Consider the following 27,666-nt stretch of genomic DNA (forward strand, 5'->3'; position numbering starts at 1 on the left):
ATAAAGGATTTCTGTTTTCAGTGTCTCCCCTACCCTGATTCCCAAAGTAGCTTCTTAATCTTGTGGCTGTCCTTTGGTCTCGACTGAGATGTCTCTTGGCTAATATCCTCTTCTGTATCGTTACTGATGAGGAGAAGCTGTCTCTTGACTTCTTGGCAAAGTGACTTATACTCCATCACAGTCCTGTTGTATATATTTTTTTCTATGAACATCAAATCTTAGCTATCTAGGGAGGCTGCTGTACGGCTGATCAGTTATTTATAAATACCTGTCTGCAAAGAAGTTTTCAGTGGTATATCACAGAATAAGGACAATATAGTGAATTTTTTCATCTATCTAAGTGTATTAAAAAGACTATTATAATGAGATGTTCTTTCTAGTGGTTTTTAATCTTAAAATGATCTTTTTTAAAAAAATATCATAGTAATAATAGATGATGGATGTTTTGTAAGATAAATTTTGTTCACCTTATGATGATCCTCTAAATACTTTTTTGGGCTATCTTGCTGGTCTGTGATGTCCAATAGTTCGGGAATTCCTGCATTGATCACCCTAGCTCTTTTCCCTGAGGCAGTATTGCCCTTCATGTAAAGTAAGGATGGCTCCTTTCATATGCATTTGCAAACAATTTTCCAGTATATTTTTCTCTCATAGGCTTCTTCTTGATTTTTGCCTAATTCCAAAGTGCTGAGATTACAGGCATGAGCCAGTGTGCCATCTTTTAAATAAAGATGGAGTCTCACTGTGTTATCCGGGCTGGTCTCAAACTCTTGGGCTCAAGCGTTCCTTCCACCTCCTCCTCCCAAAGTACTGGGATTACAGGCCTGAGCCACTGTGCCTGACTGACATTTTCCCTTTAAAATTTAGTAAAACAAATTCACTGTTACTAAAGTGTCCTTTCTTTAATATATTTGCTATTTTTTCTTGTAGATGAATATATAACAGATGGTAGTCTCCATTACAGCTTGTTGCTTCTATTACCAGATGGTGTCATAACATTTTTTCCAATTTATTGTAAGGATCTGTTTGTTTTTGTTGATTTTCTAGGTAATACAGTTGTCCCTCAGTATCTGTGGGGGATTGGTTCCAAGATCCCCCCCACAGGATACCCAAATCCTCAGATGCTCAAGTCTCTTCTATAAAATGGCATGGTATTTGCATGTAACCCATGTACATCCTCCTGTATACTTTATTTTTTTTAATTGACTTCTTTTTTTTTTTTTTTTTTTTTTTCTGAGAGTCTTGCTCTTTCGCCCAGGCTGGAGTGCAGTGGCAGGTTGTCAGCTCACTGCAACCTCTGCCTCCTGAGTTCAAGCAATTCTTGTGCCTCAGCCTCCCAAGTAGCTGGGATTACAGGCATGTGCCACGATGCCTGGCTAATTTTTGTATTTTTAGTGGAGCCTTGCTGTGTTGGCAAGGCTGATCTCGAACTCCTGACCTCAAGTGATCCGCCCACCTCGGCCTCCCGAAGTGTTGAGATTACAGGCGTGAGCCACCATGTCTGGCTTTTCCCGTATACTTTAAATCATCTTTACTTATAATACCTAGTATAATTTAAATGCTTTGTAAATAGTTATACTTTTTTTTATTTTGTTGTATTGTCATTTTTTTGTTTTATTTTTTCCACATATTTTTGATCCACGATTGGTTTAATCTGTGGATGTGGAACCTACAGATAGAGGGCAGACTGTATCCAGTCAATGGGCAGTCAATAAGACTTTCCTAGAAAAATATTTGTATCTCCTCAAGTATCTGCCCTGTCAACATTTGTCCATTCCCCTAAAGATAAATAATTTGGGATAAGAGTCACTGGGTGCTAGTTTTTTAAAATCACAACTCTACCCCTTTGAGAAATGTTTGCCAAAGTCAGGGATATAACTGCTTAATATAACTTCAGTATGTATTACAACCCTGTTTTCTAAACCTCACATTGTTGGACACTGAATCAATATTTGATATTTAGACTTGCCTAAAAAATGAGGATCTTTGGTTTTCTATTTATTTATTCAACAAATATGTATCCACCCTATTCCAGGCATTGTGATCAGCGCTGGAATAGAGTGGAGCTAATGGTCTAATGTGGAAGACACATTAATACGTGGTTTTAAAAATAACACAGTTGTGGTAAATGCCGTAAAGAAATACAGGGTACTATGAGAGCATATAACTGGAAGACCTTACCTGATCATGGGGGTTAGGTATGTTCAAGTGTCTTGAAGAAAATACATTTAAACTTAAGTATGAAGGGTGAATATAGTTAGGCTGGAGGCATCTGGGGCAATCTTAGGCAAGGGTGAAGAACGTGGTTATGTGGGCTTGAGATGTGAGGCAGCAAGGAGGAATGGTGTTTCTTTCTCTCTCTCTCTCTCTCTCTCTCCTCTCTTCTCTCTCTCTCACTCCTCTCTTCTCTCTCTCTCACTCGGTCACCCAGGCTGGAGTGCAGTGGCACGATCTTGACTCACTGCAACCTCTGCCCCTTGGGCTTAAACAGTCCTCCCACCTCACCCTCCTGAGTAGCTGGGACCGCAGATGCATACCACCAGGCCCAGCTATTTATTTTTATTTTTATTTTTTTATATTTTTGGTAGAGACAGGGTCTTGCCATGTTGCCCAGGCTGCTCTCGAACTCCTGAGCCTAAACAGTCTGTCCCACCTCAGCCTCCCAAAGTTCTGGGATTATAGGCATGAGCCAGTGTGTGTTTCTTAATGAATGTTGATTATATTCTTTTTTTTTTTTTTTTTTTTTGAGACGGAGTCTCGCTCTGTCGCCCAGGCTGGAGTGCAGTGGCGCAATCTCGGCTCACTGCAATATCCGCTTCCTGGGTTCACGCCATTCTCCTACCTCAGCCTCCCAAGTAGCTGGGACTACAGGCGCCTGCCACCACGCCCGGCTAATTTTTTGTATTTTTAGTAGAGACGGGGTTTCACCGTGGTCTCGATCTCCTGAACTCGTGATCTGCCCGCCTCGGCCTCCCAAAGTGCTGGGATTACAAGCGTGAGCCACCGCGCCTGGCCATGAATGTTGATTATATTCTATAACGTTTCTGTCCTTCTTTTCATCCTCCCTTCTCTTAGCATTTTCTAAAACATGCTTTTAATCATATTACTATGCTGATTAAGAAACGCTTTTCTTTCTTTAAGAGACAGGGTTAGGGGGTAGGTCTCACTTTGTTGCCCAGACTGGAGTGCAGTGGCACAATCACAGCTCACTGTAGCCTCGACCTCCTGTGGTCAAGCAGTTCTCTCACTTCAGCCTCCTGAGTAGCTGGGACAGCAGGCACCACCACACTTGGCTAATTTTTAAATATTTTGCAGAGATGGCTTCTCACTATGTTGTCCAGGCTGGTTTTGAACTCCTGGGTTCATGCGATCCACCTGCCTTCTGCCTCTGCCTCCCAAAGTGCTGGGATTACAGGCGTGAACCACTGCGCCCGGCCCAGAAAGTCTTAAAAGTTCTTCTTTGGGTACATTATTAGCTCCTTGAAGGCAGATATCTTGCCATTTTTAATTCCTTAAATCCTTAATTTTTAATTCCTTAATTCCTTCGTTACAGATATTGGAGGCAATCATACTTTGCCCCTCAGCATGACTTGATTTCAGTTGTAGTACTAAATGGTGGGCAAGGATGGAGTTGTCTATGATTCTCTTTTTACCCTCTGCCTAGGACCTAAGTTTTCAGATTGGCCAGTGAAGGACTTTTTTTTTTTTTTTTTTTTGAGATGGAGTCTTGCTCTGTCATTCAGGCCGGAGTGCAGTGGTGCGATCTCAGCTTACTGCAACCTCCACCTCCCTGGTTCAAGCAATTTCCCTGCCTTAGCCTCCTGTGTGGCTGGGATTATGGGCGCACGCCACCATGCCCGGCTAATTGTTTAGTATTTTTAGTAGATACGGGGTTTCACCATGTTGGCCAGACTGGTCTCGAACTCCTGACCTTAGGCAATCTGCCTGCCTCGGACTCCCAAAGTGCTAGGATTACAGGCCTGAGCCACCGCACCTGGCCGAAGGACTTTTTGTAAAAACAAAACAAAACAAAACAAAAAAACAAGCATCTTTTGCAACTCAGTTTGTATGTAGCCCTTATTTTATGAATGTTCTTTATTATATTGATATTTTAAACAAGGCCATAGTCCAGGAGTTTGTTCATGGCAGTGGTTTCATCTGAAGAGTGAGGTCTTTTTGTCAGTTGACAGAGGATGTTTTAGAAATCAGAAGTGAAAGGATTGGATCTGAATAGATTGGATGAGGAAGTTTGTCTTGGTGGATTCTGTTACTTAAGTTGTGCCAATCTTTGGGGTTCTGCTGTAGACATCTGAAAAGTGCATGAGGTGCCAGCCTTTCCCCTATCCTCAGCATATAGTAGGCACTCACATATTTGCTGAATAGGAAAAGTGTGCATGTAAATGAGATAGTGCCTATGTGTTTATAGAACAATCTAGGATCAAAACTGTGTACATTCTAGGCCAGATTGTTTAATTGCATGCATTCTCTCTAGTTTTTTGTTTGTTTCCCCTTAATATTCAGAAAAATCTACTTGAACGTGCAGCCTAGGAAAATCAAGGCAAACACTTTTGTGTTAGGCTGGACCAATAAGTTGAGCTATGATAACTGAAAAAAGGTGGAACTTAGGAGCATCACTTTAGCAGTTAGCTTGGCATTCTTAAACCTTGGGTTATATATGGATGCCTTTTAAAGGAGGAAATTTCTTACATTATCCAAAGTATACAACCAAGAACTTTAGTATGAGAATACTGCATTAAAAGTTGAATGTAACCATTTAAGTGGTTACTCAAAGCAAACAAAAAAGAAAAAAGAAAAACAAGTGGTTACTTGGTACCTGCATGATGGTAAATCCAAACTGGATCCCTGAAATGTGTGTGGTGGTATGATTATTTTTAGAATATCATCTAAAAACACTTAAAGTTCTTATAGGACCCTCAGATGCTTGACATCTCCCGACCTTTCTAAGTTAGGCGGACTCCACTTTGAAAAACCATGGATAGTTTTCCTCTCCCGAGATATGTAGTACTGAATCTTCAAAGTTCAGCATTTTTTTTTTTTTTTTTTAAGTATCTAGTATTTAGTTATATGTTTGCCTGGTGTAGGGAAAGAGCACCAAAAGAGAATCTCCATTCCCCTTCTTCCCAAGTTGTCCTCACAGATCCCCCAGTTAGAGAGATCATTTGGGTTAACTTGTCTCTTTGGGGATGCATGGTTGTTACCCAGTCATTCACACCTTATGATCATATGTTTTAATGCTAAATCAACATAAATTTACTTCCCCAGAAAATGGAAAATTTTTATGAGGAAACCTCAGATCCTTGAGAGGAAGGCATTCTTGGTAAGGTGGGAGATTCTGACAGGGCAGCTTGTAGGAAAGAGGTTCTTGGGGTCAGGGAAGAGGAGGAAGGTGTTAAACTGTTACTTTTCAATTTTGCCTAGGATCTTGAATGCTCTTGCTGACTGTGCCTGACTTGGGGTTTCAGAATGCCTTCAGAAGTCTCTAAAGTAGCCTACACGTTTTCTAGTTCAGACTATTCCAGCAGTTTCTGTCCATGTTGTTGTATATCTCCTCAGGAAGAGCAAAGTGTAGAGAAATATGACCTTCCTAAGTAAAAAGTAGGTCAGATCAGTAGTGCTGGATAAGCCTCCTTCTGTTGACTCCTTCCTCTTAGTCTCCTCATTCTCCTTCATAGTGTTTTGTATTGTCACCTAGCATGTCACGTAGTAGGTTCTCAGTGCTTGCTAATTCTTATGAAAGAAAGCAGTTTGGGATTATTGACCACAAAATCTGCTCTCCCACTCCCTACTTCTTTTTTGCCTCTTAAAAAACTACGCTTCCTTTTTACTGGTGTCAGGAGTACAGAAGAAAGAACAGCTGGTAAGGAGTAGAGAAGGAGAAAGATAACTAATTTTTGAAGGTTAGGAGAAGTACTGTCCATTGATTTACTTCAGCAACTGCCTGACACATAATAGATATTCAGTAATACTTTCTTTGCACCTCATAGCTTAAATGTCTTGAAGAAACAAAGATTGAATGCACAGGATCAAGGCACTAAAGCTTACATAACACACTCCTGCATCGTTTCCCTGTTTTATCAAGATATCTTTCATCTTTATATCAGGCAATTTAGTGGTAACTCTTCGCTTTCCAACTGCGCACTGAGTCTTTCGGTCTCCTCCCAATTTTCCTAGTCGTCTTCGGTTGTGGGTGTTGTAAACTCGACCATCCGTCTCTCAAGGTCTTTGCTTCAAGGTTTCCCAATGCTTTGGAGCTGTCCAAGCTCCGGTACTCCGTGGAGGAAGACCTCGGATTTATTTGACGGGCTTGTGGAGGCTGGGGGTCTGCGGAGCCCTGTGTGGGTGTGGCTGGGCGTGGCCGGGGCGGGGCCGGCGAGGAGCCCTAGGGAAAGGGTGAAAGGCACAGTTGAGAAAGGCCCGCCAGGCATTGGTTTCACAGTTTCCACGAAGGCTTCGTGTGCAAGCCTGAGGAATCTAGGTGCCTCCCTCCTGCCTCGCCTTTCTTGATTCTAGAAGCTTCAGTAGGCTTTTCTGGGTTGCAGGGACCCGGAAAAGCAGCGGCTTCCACTCTGGGGGCGGGTCCCAAGGGTCTTGCTGCTGCTCTGGGGCCGTTTGGACTCCTGGTGTTGGGGGAGGGGTCAGGGAGGTGCTGCTCGCGTCTCCTTTTGCGCCTGCGCGGCGGGCTCCGAGCGGGTAGGAGCGCGTGCGCGGTGACGTGGACGTCCGGTGCGCGCGCGCAGGCTCTTCAGCTGGAGCGGACACACGGTGTGCGAACCGAACAGAATAACCCGCCCCCAGCGGGATGTGAAGGACTCCGGGTGAGGCCGGCCACGCCCCGCACGGTAACTCTCGGGCCTGGGTGGAGGGCATCGCTTAGTACTGGCCCGATTGGAGTTTTTCGAGAGTTTGAAGCTCTTGTGTATTTGAACGGCGTGAGAAACGTTCCGCTGAGAGAGCTTCGCACGCCCTCGCCAGGCCGGGCCTTGCGCGGGGCCGCCTTTGGCGCGCGCCTGTGGTCCCTGAGCGAGGCTGCGCATGTCACCTCGCGCGCGTCCCCGGCCTCACTTCCGCGTCGCTCAGCTACCTAACTGGGAACATCGACGCCAGAGAGAGCGGCCACGAGGCGGGAGGGGTGAGAAGCGCCCATGGCTCGGCCCTGCCCTCGCGTGTGTGGGGTGCCGCTCCGCGTGGTATGGTCCGCGTGACGACTTCTAGCCCGGCGCCGGGCTCTAGGTCGAGAGCCACGCTTACGCGCTTTTCAGTTTAGAGCCTAGGTCTCGTGGTTCTAGAACTCCAAGGGAAACGGTGTTGGCGTCGTTTTTCTGAGGAACTTGGCGCAGCGTTTTGACACCTGTGCAAACGTCTTTTCTAACAAGTAATTTCCGGCCAAATTGTTTGAGGCAGGACGGCAAGTTTAATAAAGGAGAGCGAGGAAGTGAGCTGTAGGAGTGGGGACTTGGTAAACAAAGGACCGGTGGTGTGTAAGTGCAGAAATGAGGGAGGGGAAAACAGGTGGGAAGAGCAGGTGTTATTTTCTTTTTTCCTCTGTGGGGCAGCCTTTACCTAGTTCTGTTTATGGGGTTTCCCGTTTCTGTTAAATGGTCAAGTAGGTCTCTGCCCTTAGTGCAAAGTATCTGGGACATTAACATCACCGCCCCCCCCGCCCCGCCCCCCCAAAGCTCCAGTAGCCAAAGTTGAGGAATCTGTGTGTCAGAAGAATATGGAGAAACTAGGGATCGTTTCAGACTGGGTCGGGAGTGCAAAAGTGGTAGTGTCTTGCTGTACAGATTTTTGCCTTGCCTTTCGAACCCTGGGAATGCCTTCTTCCTGTGGCCGGGGTGGAAGCAGGAACGGGTAAATGAGGTCTGAAAGGAGGGGTTACTGATGGCAGACCAACAGGAGAAACCAAAGTGTACTCTTTTAGAGGGAAGATAACTTTCCCAAGGTTCGCCTCGCCGGAGCAAACACGTGGATCATGAGAAGTCTCGAGCCCACCCGCGCGTGTTGTTGTAGAGCTTGCCAGGCTTATGCGGCTGAGTCCCTGGTTAACTGCTTGCTCTGTTCGTTCTTTTTGGGCACGATGCCGCGGCTAGGCTGCAGGGAAAGTGCCTGGGGGCGGCGTGACGTCTGCTGGGAAGGGGGTTGGCCGGGAAGGGTCTGGTGGCTGGTTCTGTAGTCTCCAAGGTAACAGAACGCGGCTGGGTCCCGCAGAGCGATCGTCGGGTTCCGGCCGGCGGCACGTGATCTGTCGGGACTCTTCCCCGGAAGAGCTTTCCTTGCGGCATTTTTTCACGTGGTTCTTGGCCAGCTGTCCTTTGCAGTTGAAAAGCGGCGGTTTGTGGGTCGTTAATAGTCGACGGCCTCTGCTCCTCTCGGGGAAGGCAGTGAGAGCCTTTTACTTTCTTGCGTATCGGAAGAGCGCTAGTGTTTCTTGCCGCCTACGGTTGTTTCTAGCGTTTGTGTGGGTTAAGTGGGTTGGGTCCACTTAACAGAAAACACAGTCTAAGGACTTGAGGAAATTCAGTGCCCTGGGTACCTTGGCATACTTACTTCAAGTTTGACTACTGCCCGTTTCTGCCTTAAAAATTCTTCAAATTCTGCTTACCCAACTGCTAGGGACCTGTCAGCTTGCTGGCCCTGAGTTGTAGTTAGGGTCCATTCTTAGGAAGAAAAAATACTCCTGCGGCCAGCAGTAACAAATGATATCTGAGAAGAGAAGGAGGCAGTACTCTCTTACGGAGGTGCAATTCTGTGCCTTAAAACCTAAAAGTGTTTCAGATAATATTTTGACATTTGCCCTATAAGGTTGTGACGATAAAATGCCCAGGATATTGTCTGTTCCGAAGTGAGTAGTTCTTAATAAATAGCAAGTACCATTTATTAAATTAGTAAAAATAAGCAAATGATGGTTAAGAGCGATTAAGAAAGTATTAATAGTTGGCTATTTTACTGTCTTTGCTACCATTTGCTGTCATTTTCTTATTATATTTATATCCACATTCTGTTTTTAAGAAACTTAAAATTTCTTGACCCAGTGTTTATTGGTAAATACTGAAATCTGAGTGAACCTGTTCTCTTGAAATTTGAGTTTCACAAATGTAATTTAACTTAACCATATTCTTATAGTGAAGGATTATATTAAGGAATATACTAACATCTTGGTGCCTGCCATACTACTGTATTTATTGTATGAAAGGTTGTATAAGTTTGTAGCAATTTGGAAAACGTTCAGAATGTGTTACTTAGCATTTGAATATTTGTGTTTTTAAATAATGGTATTGACTTGGAATTTTGATTTTGTGTAACTAATTTTTGGGGTTGAGCACAGTACATAAATCACTGAATTAGGAAACTTATCTAGTAAAACTAGTGTATTTTGTGAGTTGTATGAGGGTCATTGCTTTAGTGGATAAACATTTCCCAAAGAGGTCACTGGTGAAAAGACATTAAAATAGGGAGTCAGAAATTGTAACAATTTATGGAACTCGTCAGCTTACCTAAAAAATGTTTTCTATGATAGCTTTTGTGTGTGTATATGTCTTCGGTGTGACATTTCAGAGTGTTACTGAATTTTCCCCTCCACAACTTACTTTGTTGGCTTTTTATTATAGCTATTTTATCTAGATAAAAAAAAAATTTGATGTTGAAAAGCCGAACTGAAAGTTTTTGAATGTTAAGGTATATATGTACCAAAATTGTGGTTTTCATTAAAGCTTTTAGTTTCCCAGAGTATTTTTAGGATGTTGCTAGAAGATTTATTTCTTCATGAGTAGCCTACCCTTTTCTTTTCTTCATTATTATTATTATTATTATTATTTTGAGACCAAGTCTCACTGTCTCCAAGGCTAGAGTGCAGTGGCGCTATCTTGGCTCATTGCAACCTCGTGCCTCATCCTCCCGAGTAGCTGGGACTACAGGTGCGCAACACGACGCCCGGCCAATTTTTTGTATTTTTTGTAGAGAGAGGGTTTTGTCATGTTGGCCAGGCTGGTCTTGAACTCCTGACATCAGGTGATTCTCCTGCCTCAGCCCCTCAAAGTGCTGGGATTACAAGCGTGAGCCACTGCTCCCGGCCTAGCCTACCCCTTTCTAAAGTACATTTGAGTTTTGCAGTTGGCTTAAGTAGACTTTAGAATGGTCTTGGTGTGTCTGAAACAGCTGAATATCCTTAATTGACTGCCCTTTGATTAGAAAATTCTAAAGTTTTACAATATTTATCTTAGAAAAAAAAGAAAATTCATATGGTAGCTTCAAACCTAGGCATATGCTTATGGTGAAGTGGAATCTGTGCCTAGATTGATGTAGAATAAGAATTTCATTCCATGTTCTTAAACCAGTAGCCGTTATGGCTCGAGATAGAGATGGTTTTAGTCATAAATTAAGTCTTTAATTCAATGCATTTTCATCAACTAATGGATTGATTCCACAGTGGAGTTAAAAAACTGGCCTTATACAAATCATAAGTCAGAAAGTTTGTTTTCCTGTCTTCAGGCACATTTTTACATTTTTTTATTATATGCCTGTGCACAAAGTTGAAATAGGTTGATATGACTTCTCTGCACTAATTTTTTGCTTAGGCAAAAAGGAAAACTCAGTGTGTGTATATAAAGTTAGTGTAAAATTTACTTCAAGTGCAGTCTAATTTTCACTAAACTGGGTTTTTGTCAATTGCATCATTGACATTTCATAGATTAATCTTTAAAAGATAGTAATTTTTAAAGAATTGGTTAAAACTTCTCTGTCTTGGTTTTACCGGTAATGATCTGAAAACCAAAATTTTAGTTTATAGAAAGATAATGTTTAAGAAATTCGGCACCATTTCATGTAATTTATAGGTTTGGGATAACCAAATTCTTTTTCATATGCTTCTTTGCTGCCTTAGTCATATTAAATGCACCTAAGGATGTCGTGCTCACATGGAACACATACACAAAAAGGATGTTTTGCATACTTATTCACAAAAATAGTTGGTGATTTGTAACAAAACCTTGAAGTTTATGAATTAATAAGTACAAGCTAGGAGTTTGCATTGTTTGAATTATACATCATTGTAGAGGTATTTTTTTTTGCCAGTTATTTAAGCTTTAATATTTTACCTTATTTGTGACTTCTGTTTAGTTTTGTTTTGTCAGTCTCTGATTGGTATTGCCTAAGTGTGTTAGTTTTAGAAAACCAATCAACTTCATAGTAAAAGCTTGAGGCAGCTTTTGAAAAGAATCACTGTAAATTTTATCTGTCTTCTAAAAATAAACTTCACATCAGAGGAGAGATTTTTTGTTGTTGTTGTTTCTGACATTCCCTGACATTAGTGCTTTAGTGTTAGGAAGTGAATTTCTGTTTTTATCTCTAGTCGTAATAGGAAACAATAGTAAACCTTTTGAAGTCTTGATTTTAAAAGTATCTATTATCTGTAGTCTAACGTATATTTTAAGCTTTGGAGCTGTATGACCATCTTGTAAGCAGAGGTAAAATTCAGATTAGATGCTTTTGCTGCTCATTATTAGCTCTGATGAAAGGTAAAATACTTTTTAATTATAATGAAGAAGACTAATAAGTGGCTGAATTTGATTAAGATTACTGACCCACTTACACATGAGTGGTGATGTAGCATCTTCCTTTTTGTATAAAAACTAGAAGCTGTAGCTTTAATTTAGCATATCAGTTCGGTTGATTTTAGCAATCAGATTTCGTTTTTTTTTTTTTTTGAGACAGGGTCTCACTCTGTCATCTAGACTGGAGTGCAGTGGCACCATCACAGCTCACTGCAGCCTTGGCCTCCCCACCCCCAGGCTCAAGCGATCCTCTCACCTCAGCCACTCAAGTAGCTCAAGTGATCCTCTCACCTCAGCCACTCAAGTAACTGGGACTACAGCTACACACCACTGTAGAGATGGAGTCTCATTGTATTTTCCAGGTTGGTTTCAAACTCCTGGGCTCAAGCGATCCTCCTGCCTCAGCCTCCCAAAGTGCTGGGATTATAGGCATGAGTCACCATGGCCGGCTTCAGATTTCTGTATTATAACTTTTTATTGAGATATAATTCACATAACATATAATTCATCATTTTAAAGTATACACCAAAAAGAAATCCCACACCCATTAGCAGTTAGTCCCAGTTACCCCTTGCCCTGAAACCACTAATCTACTTTCTGTTTCTCTAGATTTGCCTGTGTTGGACATCTCATATAAATGGAATCATACAATATATGTGACCTTTTTCTTTATAACCTTTAATAATTAATTTTAACTTTATTTTTTATTTTTTTAAAGAGATGGGGTCTCACTCTGTCTCCTAGGCTGGAGTGCAGTGATATGGTTATGGCTCACTGCAACCTGAACTTCTAGGGCTGCTGAAGGTGTCCTCCTGCCTCAGCCTCCTGGCCACCATACCTGCTATTTTTTTTTTTTTTTTTTTTTTTTTTTTTGATAGAGACCGACTGTGGCTATTTTGACCAGGCTGGTCTTGAACTCTTGACCTCAAACGTTTCTCCCACGTGGGCCTCCTAAAGTGATGGAATTACAGGTGTGAGCCGCTGCACCTGCCCACCTGGCTTGTTTTTTAGTTTTTAAAGGTTGTGTGTTCACAAGGCACAAAATTTAGAAAATGTAAAAGGGTATCTTTTCCAAGTCATCAAGTTTTCCTTGGATATGACCAATACTACTGTTTTCTGTCTTTCCAGAGATAGTCTGTGTAAAGCAAATATGTACATATTCTTTTTCATTCTTTGGCTTTTTGTTTATTTTTAAGACCGAAATACTGTCTTATTTCTTTGACTTTAAAAAGGAAAAATCTTTTACAAGGGTTGAAAAACTACCTATCAGGTACCATGTTCACTGCTTGGATGATGGGATCATTAGAAGCCCAAACCTTATATTATGCAGTATACTCATGTAAACAGACCTGCACGTGTATTCCCTGTCTGAAGTTTAAGAAGTACAATAAAAAACTTTTAAAAGATATGTGGCATAATTTACAACTCCGCTGAACATTTTATGCTTAATATATCTTGTAGATATTTTTTGCATGCATTCATTAAACTTACACATTCTCTTTTATGACTGTTAACATTCCACTGTATGGATGTGTCATCATTTGTTTTATCATTTTAAGGACTTCTCTCTTCCTGTCTAGTCTTTTGCTGTTATAAATGGGAATGCAGGGGATAAACTTGTATAGATATCATTTATCACAGGTGTGTGTATTTAAAGTCCTATAGGGGGTTTTAACAGTGAATTAAAAAAACTTAAAGTCATGGAAAAACTTCTTTGTCGTAGGATGATATATGGATTTGTACTTTTGATATTTTCAAGTTGCCCTCTCATAGAGATTCTGTTATTTTATACTCCCAGTAACTGGCCAGTAACTTAGGGGAGAATGCTGGTTGACCTATACCCTTTCCAGCACTACCAGGCTTTGATTTTTGCCAGTCTGATAAGTAAAAAAAAACAGTATCTCAAGATGATTTTAATTTGCTTTCCTCTTAACTATGTACATATTCATAGCCATTTGCGTTTATTATCCTTTACTCATTTTTCTGTTAGGTATTTGGTCTTGCTGATTTGTAGGAAGCCTTTAAAAATTATTATTACTGTTAATGTATTTTTATTTTATTTTTTTTGTGTGTGTCAGAGTCTCGCTCTATCACCCAGGCTGAAGTGCAGTGGTGCCATCTTGGCTCGCTGCAACTCCACCTCCTGGGTTCAAGCGATTCTCTTGCCTTAGCCTCCCGAGTACCTGGGATTATAGGCGCACACCACCATGCCCAGCTAATTTTTTTATTTTTAGTAGAGACGGGTTTTCACCATGTTGGCCAGGCTGGTCTTGAGCTCCTGACCTCAAGTGATCTGACCTTCTTGGCCTCCCAGAGTGCTTGGATTACAGGCGTGAGCCACTGCTCCCGGCCGCTATTATTTTTTAATAGAGACGAGCTTTCACTACATTGGACAGGCTGGTCTGGGACTCCTGACTTCAAGCAATCTTCCTGCCTTGGCCTCCCAAAGTGCTGGGATTATAGGTATGAGTCACCATGTCCAGCCCCCTTTTTATATTAGGGAAATGAGTTCTTTATAAGTTGCAAATACCTTTTCCTGGCTAGTTTGCTTTTTGATTTTGCTTAAATGATTTTGCCAGATTAAAAAATTTACAGAATATTAAATTTTATTTTATTTTTATTTCTTTGAGACAGAGTCTTTCCCTGTCACCCAGGCTGGAGTGCAGTGGCGTGATCTTGGCTCAGTGCACCTTCTGCCTCCTAGGTTCAAGTGATTCTCGTGCCTCAGCCTCCTGAGTAGCTGGGACTACAGGCGTGTGCCACCACACCAGGCTAATTTTTTTATTTTTAATAGAGATGGGGTTTCGTCATGTTGGCCAGGCTACTCTAGAATTCCTGGCCTTAAATGATCCACCGGCCTTGGCCTCTCAAAGTGCTGGGATTGCAGGTGTGAGCCACCACACCTGGCGTTATATAATATTAAATTTATCATCTTTTTTTTTTTTTTTGTCCTTACTGGTTTTAGATTTTGTGTCTTATCAAAAAACTTTTCTCAGGATTTAGGAATAAAAAAATAAATACTAGATTCATCTGGAATTTATTTCAGTGTAAGGTCCATTGAGTTCCAGTGATTTGTCATGGCTTCTTTAAATGTGTGTACTAAGAAGTTAGATAGCTTTTTAGTTATTTATGGCATCATGTCTTCTGAACCATGTGAAGAACTAATTCTGTACAATTAGCTCTTTGGGATGAAAATGGAAATTCACTTATTTAATTTACTCATCACCGGGGAACTTGCTATATAAAGGAATCTTCTGGCAAATTAATTCATAAAGTGTTAGGATGCTTTAAAAATGCATAACCTTCAAATTTAACTTTTTAATTTTGTATACTTTTATTTTTTTATAATGAATATACACTTTTGTTTCTTTGTGTGAGATTATAGTATTTATAGTGAATTGTTAGAGGATTAGGATATAAGCACCTTAACTAATTAGATTAAAATGAACTTTAAAAAATGATTAGATATTCCAGAATAAATATTCTTACTGTGATTGAAAGAAAAACTTAGAAGCAAAGTCTTAGAAGAATTTAGGAATATTTTGGGGATGACATAATCATTCTTGTATTTTTGTTCAAGAAATAAATACTTGATTAAAGGGTGTTTTTTGTTTTTGGTTTTTTTTTGCTTGTTTCTTAGGATGGGAAGGCCATTGTGACTATGTGGTGATTACAGTTGTCTTACTACTGAGTTTCCTACTGAAATCATGGAGGAGAAACAGCAGATTATATTGGCTAATCAAGATGGTGGAACAGTGGCAGGAGCAGCACCTACCTTCTTTGTCATCTTAAAGCAGCCAGGAAATGGCAAAACTGATCAAGGAATTTTGGTTACTAATCAGGATGCCTGTACTTTGGCTAGTAGTGTGTCATCACCAGTAAAATCTAAAGGGAAGATTTGCCTTCCAGCTGATTGTACTGTGGGTGGAATCACTGTTACCCTCGATAACAATAGTATGTGGAATGAGTTCTATCATCGAAGCACAGAGATGATTCTGACCAAGCAAGGAAGACGCATGTTTCCTTACTGTCGTTATTGGATAACAGGTTTAGATTCAAATTTGAAGTATATTCTTGTCATGGATATATCTCCTGTGGATAACCATCGTTATAAGTGGAATGGTCGTTGGTGGGAACCCAGTGGGAAGGCTGAACCTCATGTTTTGGGGAGGGTTTTTATTCATCCAGAATCTCCTTCCACAGGTCATTATTGGATGCATCAACCAGTATCTTTCTATAAACTCAAACTTACCAACAATACACTGGACCAAGAAGGGCATATCATCTTGCACTCTATGCATCGTTACCTGCCGAGGCTTCATTTGGTGCCTGCAGAAAAGGCTGTGGAGGTGATACAATTAAATGGCCCTGGTGTCCACACTTTTACCTTCCCACAGACTGAATTCTTTGCAGTAACAGCTTATCAGAACATTCAGATTACTCAGCTGAAAATAGATTACAATCCATTTGCCAAAGGCTTTCGGGATGATGGGCTGAATAGTAAGCCCCAGAGAGATGGAAAACAAAAGAACAGCTCTGACCAAGAAGGGAATAATATTTCCAGTTCTTCTGGTCATCGGGTCCGTCTTACAGAAGGTCAGGGGTCAGAGATACAACCAGGTGATTTGGATCCTTTGTCAAGGGGTCATGAAACATCAGGCAAGGGTTTGGAGAAGACTTCCCTTAATATAAAACGAGACTTTCTTGGTTTCATGGATACTGATTCAGCACTTAGTGAAGTTCCTCAATTGAAGCAAGAGATTTCTGAATGGTAAGTAGTAGTTTTTCTGTTCTTAGAAATAAAAGGAAGATTGAGATGGGCCAGGTGTTGGCTTTAACATCTTGGTTCTGTGGAATGCTACAGATGTTGATAAATGTAAGCCACTATAAAATATACTACAACTGCTTTTACATTCTGTGAAGTGACATCATTTTTCTGTAATGAGAGTCAGTTGGGTTCAGGATCTAGAATTGTAGGCAAATTGGATAACATCAGAATTATTCATATGTATTTAGAATGTTCCTTGATAGCCTTGGGGGATTGGTTCCAGGACCACCCAAGAATACCAACACCTGACTACATTTGAGACTCCGTCTCAAAAAAAGAAAATCATACCAATTATGACAGCATAGATGAGCCTAGAGAATACTATGCTAAGTGAAATAGGCAAAACAAAAAAAAGACAAATACTGCAAAATGTTCATAATAGTAGAAAGTAGAATGGTGGATGCCAGAGGGTAGAGAGAGGCTGAAAGATGTTGGTCAAAGGGTACAAAGCTTCAGTTATGCCAGGTAAATTTTAAAGAGAGTAAGCTACTATTTTTTTTGAGACGGAGTCTTGCTCTGTCGCCCAGGCTAGAGTGCAGTGGCACGATCTCCACTCATTGCAAGCTCCGCCTCCCAGGTTCACACCATTCTCCTGCCTCAGCCTCCCGAGTAGCTGGGACTACAGGCGCCCGCCACCACGCCCGGCTAATTTTTTTATATTTTTAGTAGAGATGGGGTTTCACTGTGTTAGCCAGGATGGTCTCGATCTTCTGACCTCATGATGTGCCCGCCTCGGCCTCCCAAAGTGCTGGGATTATAGGCGTGAGCCACTGCGCCCGGCCGTAAGCATACTACTTCAACAAGTAATAATTTTCAGCTTCTTCTTTGGTTGGGCAATTTATGGATTAGGATATCCCTCAGGCAGTAAATTCACAAATATTAGATACAAATAACGACTCAATCCATTTTGTGCCTTATAATGATTTGGCGTTATTTTTCTTCCCTCTTCAGTTACAGTAGGCCCACCACATCTACTGGTTCTGCATCCACAGATACAGCTGGCCAACTAAGGGACTTGAGTATCCTCAGATTTTGGTATATGGGGAGGGTCCTGGAACCAGTCCCCCTCAGATACAGAAAGTTGCCTGTAATCATGAGTTGTCTATACAATCAATATTCCATGGAGGCTGCAGCTGTGTATTCAACTAACCACAAATCCAAAATATTTGGGATGAGGCGGGGGGAGAATTTCACAGTTCCAAAAAGCAAAATTGAATTTGACTATTGTGAATGATGCTGTTGTTTCTTTTTGTTTGAACTTGCCTTATTTTTGATTGTTTATTTTTTTTGAGATGGAGTCTCACTCTGTCGCCCTGGCTGGAGTGCAGTGGTGCCGTCTCGGCTCACTGCAACCTCTGGCTCCCAGGTTCAAGTGATTCTCCTGCCTCAGCCTCCCAAGTAGCTGGGATTGCAGGTGTGTGCCACCATGTCTGGCTAAATTTTTTGTATTTTTTTAGTAGAGATGGGGTTTCACCATGTTGGCCAGGCTGGTCTCAAACTCCTGACCTCAGGTGATCCACCCGCCTCCACCTCCAAAAGTGTTGGAATTGCAGATGTGAGCCACCGCACCCGGTCTGAACTTGCCTTATTTTGATTTTTAAACCCAAGTTCAGCAAAAGTAAAGAAATCCCTGCACACAAATTTCCTTTACTTTCCTTTTCTTGCTAAAATTGTAGGCCACTAACAGCAACTATTTTTTGAATTTGGAATCTCCGCGCTCATGAATTCCCCTTGCCTCGTCTATGAGCTGGTTATTGCTTTGCTTTTTCTAAGGATTGTTGCAGCAGGAGGAAGTGCTGCTCAAGCAGTGCATACAGTTTTTTTGTCAAAGGGGAAAGGTTCTTTCAGGTTATACTTTTTGCTGTGGTGTTGTTTGTAATTGCAACTGGTGGATGCCATCTTTAAACTTGATTCTTCAGCCACAGCTTAATCATCTTGATTATCTAACATAATTAAAATAAGATTCGGCCGGGCGCGGTGGCTCACGCCTGTAATCCCAGCACTTTGGGAGGCCGAGGCGGGCGGATCATGAGGTCAGGAGATCGAGACCATCCTGGCTAACAGGGTGAAACCCCGTCTCTACTAAAAATACAAAAAATTAGCCGGGCGAGGTGGCAGGCGCCTGTAGTCCCAGCTACAAGGGAGGCTGAGGCAGGAGAATGGCGTGAACCCCGGGGGGCGGAGCCTGCAGTGAGCCGAGATCGCGCCACTGCACTCCAGCCTGGGTGAAAGAGCGAGACTCCGTCTCAAAAAAAAAAAAAAAAAAGATTTAAACAGTTGACCACAAATTATATTTTTACCCTTGTTACCCAGAAACAGTTTATTGTACCGTTGGATGATGCAGAATTTATTACAATTCCTTTGGAGGATAGGGCCTGAAGGAGTTTGTTAGGTGAAAGGGTCAGACGTATATTTGTTTGTTTTTCGAGACAGTGTATGGCTGTGTCACTTAGAATGAGTGCAGTAGCGCATTCACGGCTCACTGCAGCCCTGACTTCTGGACTTGGGTGATTCTCCTACCTCAGCCTCCTGAATAGCTGGGACTACTAATTTTTTTTATTTTTAGTAGAGACAAGGTTTTGCCATGTTGCCCGGGCTGGTCTCAAACTCGTGAGCTGAAGTGATCTGCCAGCCTTGGCCTTTCACAGTGCTGGGATTACAGGCATGAGCTGCCACACCCAGCCAGGCTTATTTTTTTGTTATAGAAAGCAGCTGTTGGGATTACATATGGTTGAGCTTTTGATTTTAATGGATCAAGAGAGTGGTTCAGATTTATTAACATATAGTATCTCTGTCACTGAAGGGAGAAAAGCGACTTGAATCATGCTCCAAGAAATAGCGTTATTTTTATGTGTGAAAATGGTATTTAGCTATATGTAAACTTTTTCTCTAAATGCTTGATAGGGGAGCAGAAATTATTTTTAGGCAGGAGTTGGGCAAATCTGGCCTATAGCCTATTTTAGTATGTATACAAGAATATGTGACAGAGACCATAGATGCTTGTAAAGCCTAAAATATTTACTGTCTGTTCCTTTACAGGAAAAATTTGCCAACCTCTGATTTAAGGGTTTAAAAAATTATATACACATGTGTGTGCACACACACACTATTTTCCCATTTTCTTTTTTTTTTTTTTTTTTTTTTTGAGACAGAATCTCGCTCTTTTGCCCAGGCCGGAGTGCAGTGGTGCTATCTCGGCTCACTGCAAGCTCTGCCTCCCGGGCTCACGCCATTTTCCTGCCTCAGCCTCCTGAGTAGCTGGGACTACAGGCGCCCGCCACCGCACCCGGCTAATTTTTTGTATTTTTTTAGTAGAGACGGGGTTTCACCGTGTTAGCCAGGATGGTCTCGATCTCCTGACCTCGTGATCTGCCCGCCTCAGCCTCCCAAAGTGCTGGGATTACAGGCGTGAGCCACCGCGCCCGGCCTGTTTTCCCATTTTCTATTCAGTTACTGATATATGATTGCTCTGTCATTCTGCTTTGTTTTAGCTAATGTTATTGGTAAACACACTGATCTTTATTCAGGCTTTATTTGCTACATTTGCGGTTGCTTGACCATTTTCTCCTACTTTAAACTCTTATTTTTTCTTCCTTGGCTTTTACCATACCATTCACGTGGTTCTCTTAACTCTTGATTTTTTCTCTTCTTTCAGTTATTCTTACTCCTTATATTCAGATGTTTATTAAATGAAGGTTATTTCCTAGTATTATGCTCTTGTAGTCCTTATTTTTTCTTTCCTTTTTTTTCTTTTTTTTTTTTTTTTTGAGACAGAGTCTTGCCCTGTTGCCCAGACTGAAGTGCAGTGGTGTGATCTTGGCTCGCTGCAACCTCTGCCTCCTGGGTTCAAGTGATGCTTGTGCCTCAGCCTCTGGGTTAGCTGGAATTACAGGTGCATGCCACCATGCCTGCCTAATTTTTGTATTTTTAGTAGAGACAGGGTTTCACCATGTTGGTCAGGCTGGTCTCGAACTCCTGGCCTCAAGTGATCCACCTGCGTCAGCTTCCCAAAGTGCTAGGATTACAGGCGTGAGCCACCATGCCCAGCTGTTGTAGTCTTTTTCTTTCTTTCTTTTTTTTTTTTTTTGAGATGGAGTTTTGCTCTTGTTTCCCAGGCTGGAGTGCAGTGGCACGATCTCAGTTCAGAGCAACCTCTGCTTCTTGGGTTCAAATGATTCTCCTGCCTCAGCCTCTGGAGTAGCTGGGATTACAGGCATGTGCCACCATGCCTGGCTAATTTTTGTATTTTTAGTAGAGACGGGGTTTCACCATGTTGGCCAGGCTGGTCTCGAACTCATGACCTCAGGTGATCCACCTGCCTCAACCTCCCAAAGTGCTGGAATTACAGGCGTGAGCCACCCCGTCCCTGGCCATCTTGTAGTCTTATCTATGACTTTAACCTCTTCTCCCATCTGATATTCATTATTATGTTTTGAGACGGAGTCTTGCTCTGTCACCCAGGCTGAAGTGCAGTGGCGCAATCTCGACTCACTGCAACCTCCGCCTCCTGGGTTCAAGCATTTCTCCTGCCTCAGCCTCCCGAGTATCTGGGATTACAGGCATGTGCCACCACACCTGGCTAATTTTTGTAGTTTTAATAGAGGTGGGCTTTCGCCATGTTGGCCAGGCTGGTTTTGAACTCTTGACCTCAGGTGACCCACCTACCTCAGCTTTCCAAGTGCTGGATTACAGGGGCGAGCCACTACATCCAACCAATTATTATTTTTTATTTTTATTTTTAGACAGTCTGGCTCTATTGCCTCAGCTGGAATGCAGTGGCGCGATCTCGGCTCACTGCAACTTCTGCCTCCCAGGTTCAAGCGATTTTCCTGCCTCAGCCTCTGGGGTAGCTGGGATTACAGGTGCCCGCCACCATGCTTGACTAATTTTTTTGTAATTTTAGTAGAGATGTGGTTTCACCATGTTGGCCAGGCTGGTCTCGAAATCCTGACCTCAAGTGGCCCGCTCGCCTCAGCCTCCCAAAGTGTTAGGATTGTAGGCATGAGCCACTATGCCCGGCTTAATAGTGATTATTTTTATTTTTATTTTTATTGTTTTTTTAGACAGAGTCTCGCTGTGTTACCCAGGCTGAAACGTAGTGGTGTGATCTGGGCTCACTGCAACCTCCGCCTCCTGGGTTCAAGTGATTCTCCTGCCTCAGCCTCCCGAGTAGTTGAGACTACAGACGTGTGCCACCACGCCCAACTATTTTTTGTATTTTTAGTAGAGACGGGATTTCACCATGTTGGTCAGGATGGTCTCAATCTCTTGACCTCTTGATCTGCGTGCCTTGGCCTCCCAAAATGTTGGGATTACAGGTGTGAGCCACAGCGCTCGGCCAATAGTGATTATTTTTAAAGCCACTGATACTTCTAGCTTATTTGTCTCTCTTCTTAGTTCCAGACCTCTAGATCAAAATGTTCATTATTATAGACAATTCCAGCTGAATTTTTCTTTTTATTTAAATCCTGCCCTTTTTTGTTTGCATTAGCTATGATAGTCATTCAAATCAGAAACCTCTGCATTATTTTTGCCTCCTTACGTAAATCTGTTAAGTTATTCTCCTATTGATGCATATTTGGATTGTTTCTAGTTTTTGACTGTTATGAATAAAACTACTGCGAACTTTCTTACACGTGTCTTTGGTGGACATACGCACTAGTTTCTTTCTGTTAATGTCTAGGAGGAGAATTGCTGAGTCATACACTAGGCATACTTTTAGTAGACACTGCCAGAATTTTCCAAAAAGGATCATACCAACTTATACTGCCACCAAAAATGTGTGATGAGAGTTCCTGTTACTTCTACATCTTTGTTAGCACATGTGGTATTGTCTTTTTTTGTTTTTCGCTATTCTGGTTTCACTATCTTTAGAGGCTACTGCTGCTTTTTTTTTCCCCTTTCTTTTTTTTTGAATCAGGATCTTGCTCTGTTTGTTTCCCAGGCTGGAGTGCAGTGGCAGGTTCATGGCTTGCTGTAGCCTTGACTTCTTGGGCCCTAGTGATCCTCCTGCCTCAGCCTCCCTAGTAGCTGGGACTACAGGCATGCACCACCACGCCCAGTTAATTTTTAAAAAAGATTTATGTAGAAATGGGATCTTGCAAATGTTGGCCAGGCTCTTCTCAAACTCCTGGCTACAAGGATCCTCCTACCTCAGCCTCTGAAAGTGTTGGGATTGTGGGAGTGAGCCACTGTGCCCAGCTCTTTAGAGGCTTCTAATTCCATTAATGGATGACTGCTTATTTCCTGTAAGTAGAAATTCATCTTTGCCATCCCCTTTTTGTATGTTTACTTATTTCTTCTTTTTTAAAAAATTGTAGCTGTAGAAGGCAAAATCAATTCATACCCTACATGACCTTCAAACGTCTGGGGAAAAATTATACTCCTTTATGATTTCTGTTATCTTTTATTCAGTCATTAAGTGTAACTGAATACCTTTTAGTTTCAGGTACTTTTCTAAGTACCAAATGAAACAAATTCCTGCATTATGGATCTTAGGTTTTACATAATTCCAACCTAAGCACATATCATTCAGCTTTTCCATGTGTGACATAGTTTTCAGATGTTTTTCCGTTTGATTAGTTGATTGCACACTACCATGGGTGCACCTGGAGTTTCTGGCACATACATTTTTCTCCCAAGAAGGCTCATCGGAATGCAAGTGAGTGAGAATGACATTATTATAGAGAGAATCACTCTGGTTTGATTTTTTTTTTTTTTTTTTTTGAGACAAAGTCTCGTACTGTTGTGCCAGCTGGAGTGCAGTGGTGCAATCTTGGCTCACTGTAACCTCCACCTCCTGGGTTCAAATGATTCTCCTGCCTCAGCCTCCCGAGTAGCTGGGATTTCAGGCACCTGCCACCAAGCCTGGCTAATTTTACGTAGAGATTTCACTATGTTGGCCAGGCTGGTCTCATGATCCGCCCGCCTCGGCCTCCCCAAGTGCTGGGATTACAGGCGTGAGCCACCGTGCCTGGCATGGTTTCATATATTTAAAACAAGAATTAATTCACAAATGTCAATATTAGACAAATATGAACAGTTTTACAAAAATGCTGCTCCCGCAATCTGGAATCCTGTTTTTTTTTTTTTTTTTCTCAACATTGTACATTCTATGGCAGGCATTTTTAAGGGGCTGTATTAGTATCCATAAGATGTATTTAATCAGTTCTGTGTTGATGGACCTTGAAGTTATTTTAGTTTTTTTAGCCACTACAAATAATGCTTCAATAAAATTTCTTACACACATTTTTTATATACTTTTGCAAATACAGTGATTAATTCTTAGGAATGGAATTGCCTAGATCAAGATTTTAAATTTTAGGGCCGGGCGCGGTGGCTCACGCTTGTAATCCCAGCACTTTGGGAGGCCGAGGCGGGCGGATCACAAGGTCAGGAGATCGAGACCACGGTGAAACCCCGTCTCTACTAAAAAATACAAAAAATTAGCCGGGCGTGGTGGCGGGCGCCTGTAGTCCCAGCTACTCGGAGAGGCTGAGGCAGGAGAATGGCGTGAACCCGGGACGCGGAGCTTGCAGTGAGCCGAGATTGTGCCACTGCACTCCAGCCTGGGCGACAGAGCAAGACTCCGTCTCAAAAAAAAAAAAGATTTTAAATTTTAATTAATTGCTAAATTATATTCTAAAAGGTTATAACCATTTATATCCCTACCCATAGTACATGAGCCTGCTGATTTTTGTATCATCTTTATTGTAGTCCAAAATACCATCCCCACTGCATAACATCTACCTGGTTTCCCAGCTGCTTTTTCCCCCATGATCCCATGCTGTTATTTGGTAGACAGAAGGATCTTTGAAAAATATGACTTACAGGGGATTATGTCCCCTCTTAAAATTCTTAGTGGCTTTCCATTGCACTTAAAGGCCACTTGCCTGATCTCTTTGGCCTTATCCCATTTATCTGTTGATGGACACTTGGATAGCTTCTACCTTTTTGCTATTGTGAATAATGGAGTTATGAATTCTTTTTTTTTGGAGATTGAGTCTCGCTCTGTCGCCCCCAGGCAGGATTGCAGAGGTGTGATCTTGGCTCACAGCAACCTCTGCCTCCTGTGTCCAAGCGATCCTCCCACCCTAGCCTCCAGAGTAGCTGGGATTACAGGCATGTGCCACCACACCAAGCTAATTTTTGTGTTTTTATTAGAGGCGGGGTTTCGCCATGTTGGCCAGGCTGGTTTCGAACTCCTGACCTCAGGTGATCCACCCACCTCAGCCTCTCAAGTGCTGGATTACAGGAGTGAGCCACTGCACCTGGCCAATGAATTCTTTTGGGTATATACCCAGAAGTAGAATTGCTGGATCATATGGTAATTCTATTTTTAATTTTTTTGAGGAACCGCAATACTGTTTTCCAAAGTGGCTGAACCACTCTATATTCCCATCAGCAGTGCACAAGTGTTCTAATTTCTCCTTATCCTGGCCAGCACTTACTGTTTTTAATAATAGCCACCTTAATGGGTATGAAGGGATAGCTCATTGTGGTTTTTAATTTGCATTTCCCTAATGATAACAGTGTTATTTAGGCATTTTTTCACATGTTTATTTACCATTTATATAAGGAGAAATGTTTATTCAAGTGTTTTGCCCATTTAAAAATTGAGTCGTTATTTTGTTGTTGAGATGCAGGAGTTCTTTATATATTTTGGATATTAATCCGTTAGATAAATGATTTGCAAATCTTTTCTCTCATTCTGTGGGTTGTCTTTTCATTCTTATATAGTGTGTTTTGATGCACAAGTTCTTAATGTTAATGAAGTACAATTTTCCTATTCTTTATTCTCTTGCCTGTGCTTTTGATGTTATGCTTAAGAAACCATTGCCAAATCTAACATTAGAAAGAGTTTCCCTTATGTTTCTTACTAAGAGTTTTATAGTTTTACCTCTTAAGTTTAGGTCTGCAATCAATTTTGAATTTTTTTTTTTTTTTTTGAGACAGAGTCTTACTCTGTTACCCAGGCTGGAATGCAGTGGTGTGATCTTCACTCACTGCAACCTCCACCTCCCAGGTTCAAGCGATTCTCCTACCTCAGCCTCCCGAGTAGCTGGGATTGCAGGCGCTTGCCACCATGCCCGGCTAATTTTTATATTTTTAGGAGAGATGAGGTTTTGCTATGTTGGCTAGGCTGGTGTTGAACTCCTGACCTCAAGTGATCTGCCTGCCTCAGCCTCCCAAAGTGTTGGGATTACAGGCATGAGCCACCACGCCTGAGTGTTTTTATTAGTGGTATAAGGTAAGGCTTCAGCTTCATTCTTTTGCATGTGTGTATCCAGTTTTCCTGTCACAATTCATTGCAAAGAGTGTCCTGGCCGGGTGCTGTGGGTCACGCCTGTAATCCTAGCACTTTGGGAGGCCGAGGCAGGCGGATCATGAGGTCAGAAGTTCGAGACCAGTGTGGCCAACATAGTGAAACCCTGTCTCTACTAAAAATACAAAAAAATTATCTAGGCACGGTGGTGCACACCTGTAGTCCCAGCTACTCAGGAGGCTGAGGCAGGAGAATCGCTTGAACCCGGGAGGCAGAGGTTGCAGTGAGCCAAGATTGCACCACTGCCCTCCAGCCTGGGCAGCAGAGCGAGATTCCGTCTCAAAAAAAAAAAACACAAAACGAAAAGACTGTCCTTTGCACCTGTTGAAAATCAATTGACCACATATGTGCGAATTGATTTCTCAGCTCTCTGTATTCTGTTCGCCTGTATGTTTATGTTTATCTTTATGCCAGTACCACATTGTTTTGATTACTAGACATTTTCAAATTGGGCAGTGTGAGACCACCAACTTTGTTCTTATTTTTCAAAATTGTAAGGTCCTTTGGGAGTCCATTTTCTTTTTTTTGAGACTGAGTCTTGCTCTGCTGCCCAGGCTGGAATGCAGTGGTGTGATCTCGGCTCGCTGCAACCTCCGCCTCCTGTGTTTAAGCAATTCTCCTGTCTCAGCCTCCTGAGTAGTTGGGACTACAGGTGCGCACCACCGCGCCCGGCTAATGTTTTGTATTTTTAGTGGAGACGGGGTTTCACCATATTGGCCAGGCTGGTCTTAAACCCCTGACCTTGTGATCCGCCCGCCTTGGCCTCCCAAAGTGCTGGGATTACAGGGATTATAGGCATGAACCACCGTGCTGGGCCGAGGTTTCATTTTCTACTTCTGAAAAATCCCGTTGGGATTTTGATAAGGGTTTTGTTGAATTCGTTCAACACTTTGGGTTGTCTTCCTATTCATGAACATGGGATATCTTTCCATTTTAATTTTTTTCAGTAATGCTTTTATGGTTTTCACTGTAAAAGTGTTTTGCTTTCTTAGTTAAATCTCTTCCTAAGTATTTTATTCTTTTTGATGCTATTATATATTGAGTGGTTTTCTTTTCTTTTTATATTGCCCATTGCTGTTTTGTATTGCATATTGTTTATTGTGTTGAAATACAATTGATTTTTGTGTGTTGAGTTTGTATCCTTCAACTTTGCTGAATTGTTTATTGAGTGGTTTGTGTGTGTGGTGTGTTGTGTTGTGTTGGGGGGACTGAGAGTGCGTTTTTTTTTGTATATGTGTGTGTTTTTGAAAATTTTCTTTATATAAGATTGCACCATCTATTAAAAGAGATATCTTTACAAACTCCTTGACAATTTGAATATGCTTTTTTCTTTTTCTTGTCTAATTGCTCTAAATACAACTTTCGGTAGTAGGTGGCAAATAGTGGCAAAAGTGGGAGCATTATGGTTGTAGTTTGTCTTTTTCTAGTGATTAGCAAAGTTGAACACCTTTTTGTATTATTTATTGGCTGTTGGGATTACTCAGGTGATTGTGTACGTCCCTGTGTGTATATTCTTGGACACTGTTTTCTTCCCTTGATCAGTTTGTCTACACTTAAGGCCCAAATCACATTGTTTTAATTGGTATAGCTTTATGATGGTAACTGCCTGACCATGGTCCTGCTGTATTCCACCTCTGTGGTAAGGCGTTTTTCTAACTAGTCGTTGTTGGTTCTTTACTTTGATGCATTTCTTACTCTCTCTCTTGAGTGTATTGCTCAGGTTGTAGCAGCATTCTTCTAGTTTTGCCCTTGTCAGAATTATAATTTTTAAAAGGAAATTCAATACTGTTACTAATCTGCTTAGCTTTTCAGAGGTACACAGTTGCCTTACAATTTAAAAAATTAAGTAAAAATAGTACTATTCTGTTTTAACTCCCCCTGATGTATTGAATAAGAACCCATAGTTAGTCTCCATAGGTTGAAATGCATGGTCCCCAACAAGA

At 41.8% G+C, this 27,666-nt stretch overlaps 2 protein-coding genes across 35 annotated transcripts in view; one reads left to right on the forward strand and one right to left on the reverse strand.

Moving 5' to 3' along the window:
- Positions 1–27,666, forward strand: part of MGA (MAX dimerization protein MGA) — a 165,690-nt gene that overhangs the window by 47,168 nt on the left and 90,856 nt on the right. For 12 of the 33 annotated variants that reach the window (XM_055278811.2, XM_055278825.2, XM_055278819.2 and 9 more), the window contains exons 1-2: positions 6,714–6,860; positions 15,211–16,341. In XM_055278811.2, the coding sequence (XP_055134786.1) occupies positions 15,278–16,341 (1,064 nt within the window). In that variant the 5' untranslated portion in view covers positions 6,714–6,860; positions 15,211–15,277. Of the gene's footprint in view, positions 1–6,713; positions 7,394–11,730; positions 11,933–12,448; positions 14,034–15,210; positions 16,342–27,666 lie in introns of those variants that run through there. The other 21 variants (XM_063639163.1, XM_063639165.1, XM_055278815.2 and 18 more) reach the window with 12 other exon arrangements.
- Positions 4,064–7,242, reverse strand: LOC129482683 (protein piccolo-like). Of its 2 annotated transcripts, none has more exons than XR_008657794.2 (2): positions 7,108–7,242; positions 4,064–6,400 (listed from the first exon to the last, which is right to left on the reverse strand). XR_008657794.2 is itself a non-coding variant. In XM_063639187.1 (2 exons), the coding sequence occupies exons 1-2, from the start codon at positions 6,886–6,888 to the stop codon at positions 6,128–6,130; spliced, it is 645 nt and encodes a 214-aa protein (XP_063495257.1). In that variant the 5' UTR covers positions 6,889–6,965; the 3' UTR covers positions 4,064–6,127. The 2 variants fall into 2 exon arrangements, 1 of the variants encoding a protein (XP_063495257.1); XM_063639187.1 differs by lacking the exon at positions 7,108–7,242 and adding an exon at positions 6,517–6,965.

The sequence above is a fragment of the Symphalangus syndactylus genome, chromosome 5 (assembly GCF_028878055.3).
Source record: "Symphalangus syndactylus isolate Jambi chromosome 5, NHGRI_mSymSyn1-v2.1_pri, whole genome shotgun sequence".
In the NCBI taxonomy this organism is placed as follows: Eukaryota; Metazoa; Chordata; class Mammalia; order Primates; family Hylobatidae; genus Symphalangus; species Symphalangus syndactylus.